Source organism: Durio zibethinus, chromosome 11 (genome assembly GCF_047325235.1).
Source record: "Durio zibethinus cultivar Kanyao isolate XHJ-2024 chromosome 11, ASM4732523v1, whole genome shotgun sequence".
Classification (NCBI taxonomy): domain Eukaryota; kingdom Viridiplantae; phylum Streptophyta; class Magnoliopsida; order Malvales; family Malvaceae; genus Durio; species Durio zibethinus.
Window position 1 is genome coordinate 27,619,015 of NC_143172.1, and position 10,805 is coordinate 27,629,819.

General features: G+C 34.6%; 1 protein-coding gene across 2 annotated transcripts; it reads right to left on the reverse strand.

Moving 5' to 3' along the window:
• Positions 1-1,599: 1,599 nt before the first annotated feature.
• Positions 1,600-5,498, reverse strand: LOC111289930 (protein DEHYDRATION-INDUCED 19 homolog 6-like). Of its 2 annotated transcripts, XM_089768679.1 has the most exons (7): positions 5,137-5,498; positions 4,195-4,462; positions 3,521-3,657; positions 3,149-3,226; positions 2,812-3,044; positions 1,939-2,042; positions 1,600-1,860 (listed from the first exon to the last, which is right to left on the reverse strand). In XM_089768679.1, exons 1-6 carry the CDS (start codon positions 5,155-5,157, stop codon positions 1,940-1,942), a joined length of 840 nt encoding a protein of 279 aa, XP_089624805.1. In that variant the 5' UTR covers positions 5,158-5,498; the 3' UTR covers positions 1,600-1,860; position 1,939. The 2 variants fall into 2 exon arrangements, with proteins under 2 accessions (XP_089624805.1, XP_089624804.1); XM_089768678.1 differs by having other exon boundaries at positions 1,600-2,042.
• Positions 5,499-10,805: the final 5,307 nt, after the last annotated feature.

Genomic DNA, 10,805 nt, shown 5'->3' on the forward strand with positions numbered 1-10,805 from the left:
CTATAATTGTTTTTGATTCTGGGTAACCATCTTATCTAGTGTTTCTCCAGCTAAGTCTTCTGCTTCCTTTATGGTTAGTAATGGTATTCGATGTGTTATAGATATTGGTTGCTGAATAGCTTGATCAAAAGATTCAAAAGGTATATCTCCATTGGTGATTGAGACAAGTTTATACCACAATTTGATAACAATTTTGGAGTAACCAAAATTGAGGCTCTAAGGTTATGAGATTTAATTTTATGTTTTAGGTTTTTGTGCTCATGTTCCCAAAATCCTAACTGCTTAAGAGTTTAGACTTTTGCTTATTACCACAACTTGTAATGTATGAGGAAGAATTTTAACTTGCTAGTCTACTGCTGAGTACCAAAAAGAAATTTGTAGTTGTACAATGGAGATTAAATAAAGGTTTGTTGGCCTCAAGTTCTTGCCTGACTTTGAACCCTTGGAATAAGGGCTATTATTATCAAGCTACTGGTTACAAGCCATAGACTTACTGATATGGTATACCGTATGCTTCATCTACCAGTAGATTACGAGCTTGGCAAACTTGGTGACTGAAAAGTGTGTAGCAGAGTGGCATGTTAAGAGATGTTTAGAGAGATGAGCAGTCCATCATCTGAGTCCCTCTTTTTTCCCTCTCCACATTCTCGAATAGCATCTCACCGGAGTATAATCATGTCTGCTCGAGAGTTTAGATTTATAGGACAAGTTGGAGGGGATTGTTGATTGGTGTGCCATAAGGTACACTGTCGATTTTCTCATCGAGGGAGATAGGAGATTGACGCTTTTCTTCTAATTTTAGACGTGAAAGAAGTTATGCTGTGAGTTTGCCATGTGAGGGCATCTAGGAGTTGCCAAGTATCAAGGGAAGCGCTATTCAAGACTTGAGACCTTGGCACTCACACCAAAGTTGGTCCCTTTAAGTTCGCTACTGGACTGTTGAAGAAATATTTGCATATGCCATTGGAGTCAATTTGAAGTTACTTCTATTTGATTTGTATCAATACTTGAATGTCATACTGACTCTGTTGCTCCTGTTGTTTCTAGTGCCGTTAAAATGGACACTCACCTTGATTCTATGCTCTACAGACTCCGTCTTAATTCTTCTTACGATTTAGGTAACTGCAGTAGTTTTTGTCAAACAGCGATATCTACCAAGTCCATTTGTCAGCAAAATTTCTAATTTTTCCTTACCCCATTAGCCAGAGTCGGCGTATTTGTCATCTTGATTATTCACTTTTACAACTAATCTCTTAATCAGAACGTTCTGTTTTGAGTCTCTGCAAGCCAACAATTATGTTCCCGTGGATTGTTTGGAGAAAGGATTGCTCTTCAGCCGATAGATTATAATTTTTAAGTGATTTTACGCTGACTTGACAGCATTGAGACGCTGCAAATGTTTTGAATCATCCAACAGTAACATAATTGTACTCAAACTGGGTTTTCCCTTGTAATTATTTACTCTTATGGTCGTTGGAAACTTAGGTTTAGGTTTACCAACCAGTTTGTAGTTTTAGGTGCTAATAAGTGGCTTATGGTAGGAGAATTTTGTTTGACCGCAAAAGAAGGCTGGAAAATAGAGAAAAAGAAACCACCGAGGAAAAAAAACCAAGAAGACATAACTCTGCTTTAAAAATTAAATAGAGTTGGTTACTACACTCCTTATAAGCTGTGGCCTTTAAATGGCCTACATTCTAATATATTTAACTGCAGACATCATACAAAAATACATAAATTGCCTTTTGATGAACACGTCACCACCTGTACCCCCAAATCATACTGATTATTATTATAATGACCGACTTCCTAGAACCATCACCGGTGCTAAAAACCCAGTGTTGATTAACATACCCAGGTGAGCTGCATGGCAGGCGGCAACTGATCAACAAAGACCTTGCTCCTGCGTAACATTTGTAATGCAAAGGACTAGATACTAACCTTAGAAGATGGTTGACATGACCAGCTGTTGAACAAATGCGGCTCTTTGCCTTCTCTCTTCTGTGTTCTGTTCATGATCTTTGTCCAGCAAAGGTGGTTCAATTCTGCACAGAAAAGAAAGCAATCGCTGAGATTCATTATCAGAAAACCATAAAACCAGAATCGAAGTAAACTGAAAGGGAAACAGAACGAAATACATGTAGATATTGCTCTTTTACAATTTTCAGACATCCTTATTCAGAACATGAGGGTTGATTGCTATTTCTTTACTTCAAAATACTTGGACATAAACTAGAGCAAAATTTTCATTTTCATACTTGGAAACTATGATTTGTACGATATTTTCTTCAAGTTATAAAATTGGCATTCGATCACTACATCTAACCAGACTATTGTCTGACATACTATGAAGATTATCTTGATTATTTTATATACCTCAACTTTGGGATATTTTTTGATGGGTCAAAGAAACATGGTCATAGTCACTCTGAAGATTACCTTGCCCTTCCTGAATTCCAGGACAAGAAGTAAAGCATGATGGTGAGGCATGATACCCTTGAAAACTTTGGAAATTGAATAGAAGATTTGAGGTTCCAGAGGCATGATTCTCTAGATAATGTTCCGTAAGTTTCTAAAGCAGGGAAAAGAGGAAGCATAAAGATTATGCAACTTATGCTTAAGGCTGAGCTAAATCACAACAGTATCTTCCTATTCAGCTCACTGATGACTTCTAGACAGCAACATAGATGTGGTCATAAAAAATGTCAGATTTTGAACATGGAGTTCCCTTCAAAATGAATCTTCTTCAATTAAAAAGTTAGCAGTTATATAAGTTGTAATTACACCATGTAAAGTTCCGTTCAATGGGAATACCTTCTCAAATTAGAAGCAACAGTGGCTTCATCAGCAGAGCATTTATCTCGTTGAACATCCCTAGTGTCTGAAACAGGAGCATTACAGAGAAAAGGTGAAAGCAACGGATCAGGTGCAGATTCATGTGCATTACCCCGACCACCAGTTGAGGACCCAATAAATGAGCTCAGTTCCCTGCCAAGTGTAGCAGGACTACCAAGCCAGACACCAGACTTTTGGGATTTTCTCCTTCGCTGCCAAACATTAAGATATTTCTAGGTTAGCTCAAAGCATAAAAACATGCTCAAACACATTACAAACTACATTTACCACATGAAGATCCAAAATGGGGAACAACCTTTAATGAACTAGCATGTTGCACTATGAAATGGCTGATCACATCTTTACCAAGATTTGCAGCACATAGAGGACAAACCTAAAATAATCATCAAATTAGAATTTTAGTTGTAAGCAGCATTTGCAGAACCATAATGCATTATATATTAATCAGTGTACTTTGAACATTTAACTTCAAATTAACCATTGCCAGCAATTGGAATGAGAGGGAAATAAAACTCGTATTGTTAAGACAATTTATTATTAATGACTTAAAAGCCAAATTAATTATGATGCCAGTCAATCACTGGTGCGCACAGATAATCATTAACAAAATACATTATTATCAACACGGTACTCAAGATAAAAACATCAGAGGTGGAAAAGAAAATACCGCATTTTTCAAGTCAAAGCAGTGTTCTTCCTGCAAATGGTTGCAGAAAGCATGATTCTCAATTTCCAAATAACAGAAGGGGCATGGAAAGCATGCTTTTGCATCTTCATCTCTCTCAAAATCATCATAATGTCCATCTGCCTCACATATTAAACAATAAAGAAAGCTGTCAGATGAGGGACACATTCAAGAATCTAAAAGGAAAAGATGAGCAGTGCAACAAAATGGTCATGCTTTAATACAAAGATATAAATGCCCAACCGAATCAAAGAAAGAAAGGATGGTAAGAAAGGCAGAGAACGGAAGAAACAAAAAGGAATCCATTACATTTTTAAGAATTTGTCGTCTTAAACATATTTAGAGTTTATCAAGACACCAAGCATTAAAAGTGACCTTAGTTTATTCAAGTGACAAGACAGACCAGATACTGCCAATATTACCAAATCCCAAGCTAAGGCACATTTATTTTAAATACACCCATCTTATTATAGATAAGAACATGGGCATTGCAACAATACAAGTACAAAAGAACTCAGATGTCCCTTTTTATCATTAAGCAAGAGAAGATTGAAATAACCTGCCTAGTAAGCAAGAATCCTCATAAACAGTTATTTTCGAGATTTTCCAACACCCTCCTTGCTAAGCTCGTGGATCCAAAATTTTATATCTCTTACCTTCATCCGAAGTACTCTTATAATCGAATTCCCTATCCTCATCATCATCTTGGTCTTCATCTTCACATCCATCTTCATAGGTTTCATATGAGACACCACAATCAGATTCCTTCTTACTCTCCGTCTGATTATTTAGTTGGGAGAAACCCGATGACTTAGAAGAAGAAGAAGAAAGGAAATTTGCCTTCAATCTCAATGCGTTAAGCATATCCAAAGTCGTTTGAAAATCCAAGACTTTCTTCTGAATCTTCTCCAATAGTTGATTATGCTTAGAGCATTCATATTCAATAAAGTTAGTCATCCTGGTTAAAGCCTCCAAGATACTAATTTTTTTTTCTTCTTAATCTCCGTTATATCTGGACTCCTTAGAAACCCTAATAGCCTAAGGACTAAGAGCGGTTTCGTTGGGGCAATATTAATTAGATTCCAATTTCCCAGTGGCCAGTTCTCTTTCTCTAGAATAAGCATTTAAGGAGTCCCCAAACATATAAAATTCCTAATTACGGAAGCTCGCCTAAATAAGTAGTAAACCATTAAATAAAACATGAAATTCATTCATTAACGCCTAAAATCACGCTTTTTTTCTTATACTACAACTAATCAAGGGAGAAACTTTTGTAGTACTTTGAAAAACGAAAGCTTTTAACTACATCAGAAAAAAAACTTGCAATAAATGAAACTCGTAATTCAGCAGCAGCAAGAGAATCCTAAGATCCTAAAATCAAGTACGAATCTAAGTACAAGCAATCCCAACAAACTCTACTCAAAATCTTGACAACCCAGTTCCTGAGTACTCTCACAAAAACTCACTTGCAAGAAACAACCAAAAAAAAAAAAGCTATATGGAGGTACCAGAATAAAAACATGTAAAAAAAAAAAAAACCCAGAACAAGAATGAAACAAGTGAAGAAAGTAGCAGTATAATTAATCAAAATTAAGTACCAGATTTGAGACGAGCAGCATGAACTAGAGAGAGATCCTTGGCAGAGCGGGCTTTAAATGGCCAGAAGTCAACGTCCATTGTCTTAAGTCAGCTTTCCGGTGGGTTAATTCCAGGAACTAGAAAGAAGAAGAGACGAAAGAAAGGCAAGGAAAGGTAGTTTGTTTTCTTTGATTTCTTTGCTAGGCAAAATTTATGTCCTGTTTTGTCATCATCATCAGACTTATGGTCATGGATGTGCTCCTTGTCTTCTGCTCCGCTCTCCAGTCTCTGACATCATGAAGGCTGTTCTGTTCTGACATCCAAAAGTTACTTAGTGGCTGTCACTCTCATTAATTTCCTTTTTGTAATATTCCTTCTTTTTTTTTTTTTAATGTTTCATATTGAACTGCTACTACTAATTAGGTGCCTTTTTTTTTTAAGACACTAGAACAAGTATTGGTCACACTTTTTTTTTTTTACATTGCATCAACTAGCAAGTAAGAGAGAATATTGTCAAATGACAACTTCTTTTATTCATTCTGATGCTTTGGACATTATAAATCAATCAACAACTTTTCCATTTAAAAAAAAAAAGCCTTTTATAGTAAGAACTACTTTGATTTTATTAATAACAAGATTTGACAATAAAAGTTAGCATGGGGCTCTTAAATTACTTCTCATGGATTGCATCCTTTTTTTTTGTCTTTCTTTTTCAATAAGAAGAAAAAGCTTATTATTGACTATTGAGTAATGCATGATTTAACATTATACTTGTCCTTAAAGAATTAGTATTAACCAATGAAACTCACATAATCATCAAGTAAATTTAAGAGTTTAGATATATTGGTGTTTATGTATGTAATTAGAGATTATCATTTAAAACAAAGGAAGATAATCATTTTTTAATGTGTATACTGTATATAGCACAAACCTAATAAAATGTTCAAACGTAAAGAGAGAGAAAGAGAGAAAGAATTTAAGCAGAAGACAGAAATTAGTCAAGTATTTTACTTGTAGTTCTTAAAAGCAAAGTTTTAACTTAATTCTCCAACTAGCAGCAGATATTTTAACAAGTGTTGCTTTGAACTTGTTTGTAAAAGACTAATTATGAGGATGATATCAATCAAATTTCCACAAGGCTTGAGAAAACAACAGGTCTTGTGAGATCAGTCAATGCTGGGCCTACGGCAGAATAGCCATCGGAACTCAACTCGGGTAAGGAAGTGGCCGTGAATGTCACTTTCCCATCACATCTCTGGACCTCATATATATACTACTAGAAAAGCCTAGCTAATTAGAGTGATTAAATAATAATTAAGTTAGTAGTGAACAAAGACAGAAGGGGAAGCAAACACTCAAAAAAGGCATCTCAGCAAAAAGTATTCCCAAATGCCAATGAATAGAGGGGTTGGGAGGAGAGGACCAAACCCAATAGCAAAGGGATAAGGATGATGAGGCAACAGCAGCACGTTCGAGGTTGGAGTAGTGTTGGACACAATGTTGCTTTGATATCAAGAATGGAATATGAAGTAGGGACAGTGGGATTACACATGGAAAAAAGGCAAACAACCAAAGCTTAAAAGTTTATGGTGCATGGATGGGACTTTCAACCCCTTAATTACAAACAAGTAATATGTACAATATAAAAAGATTTTTGGTCCCCACAAATAAAATGATTTGAACGTTCATTATTTAATATTTAAATCAATTGGCTTTAGCATGAACTTGTTGGGGTGGATTCACACTGCCTACCACATACACCATCTTATTCTTAGCCTTTGATTCCTAGGATAACATCACATTAAAACGAAACTCCAGGCCTTGCAAATTGCAACAGCTAGAAAGCATTTTCAATTAATTAAAAAGGAAAATTTTAAAAATAAAGTAAAGGGCGCATTGACCTTTAAAAGTTTGTTTACGGGAATTTGTTTTGTCGAGTAATTGATATTTCTAACCAGTTGTAAACTTGTAATGTTGTTTTAATAAACTTAATTTCATTTTGACTTCTAACTTGTTAGTTATTAGTCTCATTTGGCTTTAAAAATTAATAATATATTTAAAATAACTCAAACTTAAATAATTTAAATATTAAATTTAATTTATTTAAATTTAAAATAATCAAGACTCAAAATAATTTGAATCTAAAACTACTCGAATCTAAAATTATTTTAATTTAAAATTGATTTAAATTTTTTTAAAAATCAAATTAACCGGATTTCAATTGACTTGATGCAAAATCAATCCCCACAATTAATAAATATAATGATGTAATGACCAATTTATATGATATTTGACAATCAATGATCAATAAATTAATTTTTAAAATTACTAAAATAATATATGTCTCAAAGTTTGAGAACTACAGGCACAATTTACCCATTCTAATTATGTCATAGAAGAATACGCAATCATCTTATATCAACTATTTAATTAATTTCTTAATTAATGAAGAACAAAGAAATTAATCCAAATCCTCAATTATTGCGTTAATAAAAAAAAAAAAAAACTAGGCAAATTAACTTGAAAATTTCTTGGATATGGTAGCTTATCTTTTATCTTTTGAGTTTGGGAAACATTTATTTTGTTTTTAGTTTCAATTCCAAACAAAAATCAAAAGCGGAGATCCGCCTTGACGAATGGATGGCCGGCCTGCCCATAAGTGGAACTTCCCACTGTAAGTGTATCTGTTGCAGAGGGGTAATTATTTTGCACAAGCAAAGCTGATGGACCGTACCGGAGGAAATAATAATTAAAAAAAAAAAAAAAAGGAGGAAGGGGACGGGGATATATTTATGTATATATATATATATATATTCTACTGTGAGTTTACATTGTCTATATTTATATGTAGATGCTGTCCATTTCAATCCCATGAGTGATAATCGAACATAAAAATGCAATCATGAAATTATCTAACAGAAAAGTTAATAAACTCCAACAGACAGGGCTGCAATCCCTGGATTCACAAAGTCACACCTAATTTTATGACCGGAATATTTAACTACGTACGTACTGATCCAAGAGGTAAAAGCTTGAGTTTGAGTCCCTACCTACTGTTTGTCATTTCATTGTGGGGGATATATATTCCTTCTTTCTAGCAATTAATTAACTAGGTCCCAACTCTCAAATGTCATATTTTTTTGTTGGACGGACCATGCATGCTGCAGAAGCTCAAAGACTGACATGATCTCCTTTCTATGAAACATTTACTGATCCAATTGATCATTAACTTATTAAAAACGGAAGAAGGGATGGACGATTATAATCTACAAAATAAGCTTCATAATGTTTTTAGGAAAAGGAGATTTTATTGCTGGCTTCTGCCCAAGAATCACTAGGCACAGCACTAATAATTAAAACCATATATACTGATCATATAAAGGAGAAGGAGAAGCTTTTCATAATGAATCAGAAGGACAAAAGACAATGCGAGAATATATGTTAGAATTCATCATTAATGTGAAGAGTGTCAGGCTCAGCCAGATATATTCTTTGTATTGGAGTATTACTCAATTTGATTTCTATATGTAAAGTAAAGGTTTGAAGCTAATTAAAATAACCGTGGGTCAATGCCTGACGAGACTTGAGTAAGAGAGAAAGGAGAGAGAGAATCAGCCCCAGCAGCCATAATAACAGCGCGCATCAACAAGAGGGAAAGCAAATAGCTTTTGCATGCTTAGAGAAACTTAGTGGCATGTCCTATGTGAAAAAGATCGTAATTAACCTGCAGGAGCAAGTGTGCCTTTACCTATTTGCGTTTTATAGTTTCAACTTTCAACGTATAAAGTGGGTTAAAATACAAAAATTGTTCAGCTCCCTTGGCCTCCCAAAATGGAGCAGCCACTTCCACTACTATTGCCTAAAAAGCAAAGCTCTTCCCCTTTTAGTAGACTGATTTGTATAAGACAATTCACCAAGTCTCACTTGTTTGATGCTTGGAATTGGAAGCAAAAGAAGCATGCCTGATTACACATACCTCATCAAATTCACATCTCTCAACTGTATTAAATGATAGAACCATTTCTGGTTTCTTAATTAGTCTGTTTTACATGCATATCCCATAGAGAACATGAAGATAGAATTGGTTATACAGAGGCAAAAGAGCAATATCTGGAACAAGAAAGCTCTCTTCATGAATGAAACTTTAGATGGAAAAAAGATTTTTTTTGTTTCTTTTGGTTATGTTTTGATGATTTATTATAGATTAATTTCCAACATTTACAGAACATGAGAAAAACAACTGGTGCAATCACTCTGTGTAAATTCACCCCTGTAAATTCACCCATATACAAGATTACAAAACACACAAGGAAAACTTTGAGTAAATAGAGTGGAGCTTTTATTACATTAATTAATAAAAGTACATTAAATTCATCTGCCTCAAACATCAGATCGATCCTTCACTCGATCGGATCTAGCTAGGTAGGTCCTTATTCACTTCACGTACGTTACAAGAGCATTTTTTTTTAATATAGATTCTTCTATCCCATTAAAAACAAAGTAAATTTGATAGAACATATATTAAGAAAGCCAGGATGACGAACACATGAATAAAAGTACCATCCAGGCTAAACTAAAGCATAAACATAAATGATAAAACAGATAATTAATTAATGTGGGTCGGACCAGGAGTGCTTGATTCCCTTTTGCATGGATGATCTCCATTCAATGTTAAACCTTTTTCAGCGTGAGAGAAGCTCTACCTTCAGTGAAAGACAGCTATCCATCTCGTGAAAACGAAAGAGATGCTTAACCTGCAACCTTTTTTGATGAGGACCGCAAGAAAGATGGTGCATGGTTAAAATCTGATGAGAGCTGAACATGATGAGAAACATCGATATGTAAAGATGAGAAGGAAATGCTATAAAACGAGCTTGTTTAGAGAAGGGAGAGAAAGGAGAAGTCATGCCTATTTTCTATGGACGGGATTATAAATTTCTTCAAAGAAATTAAGCCATGTATATATAGGCACGCAATTCACACACACATATATATAGTAAATAATTTATGATGAAGAAATGAAGGTGGTAGCTAGCAACAGAGAAAGTATGAATAGGGAAAGGGGAAGGTATTGAAAGTGTTATTTAAGAGAGGAGAGGGGTGAGGCCTGAAATATGAATTTGGTGGAACTGCAGAGTGCATATAGTGAAAGGCTAATAAATTCCCGCATGCATATGCACGTTGGTCTTTAGTGAAACAGAAACATTGGGGTGTAGGTGGGCATTGATATTCCCACTCGACAAAAAGAGAGATGGAAGAAAGGTACAGACGATTGGGCTATGAGGATTAATATTTGTTATATATATGTTGTAATTTGCAAAGGCATGATCTTGTAAAGCTGGGGACCTCGACTCCTTTCAAAGCCTTCCCCCCTAAAAGGGTCTTTATATATATGAATATAATGACAATGGCCTAAAGGGGATCTTTGCAGCTTATTTTCATGTTTTGGTCGCTACTTAAGTCTCTCTCTCTCTCTCTCTCTCTCTATATATATATATATATATATATATATATATATATATATATATACTACATAGTATTAGCCAGTGATCTTGATAGGCTTCCAAAATGTCTTATTGAAGATCTAAGATATATATATGTGAATATTATCTTATAGCATTAAGTTCTCTTTATCTTTCTAGTCCGTATATAATAATATGTTGGTGATGTCTATATATATAAGCTACGC

Bases quoted from the DNA above. Each gene is read 5' to 3' on its own strand.
- LOC111289930 (XM_089768679.1), bottom strand. From the start codon at position 5,157: ATGCTGCTCGTCTCAAATCTG. The intron at 4,463-5,136 runs GTACTTAATTTT...GAATGCTCTAAG, and splicing joins TGCTGCTCGTCTCAAATCTG to CATAATCAACTATTGGAGAA. The intron at 3,658-4,194 runs GTAAGAGATATA...TATGTGAGGCAG, and splicing joins TAAGAGTACTTCGGATGAAG to ATGGACATTATGATGATTTT.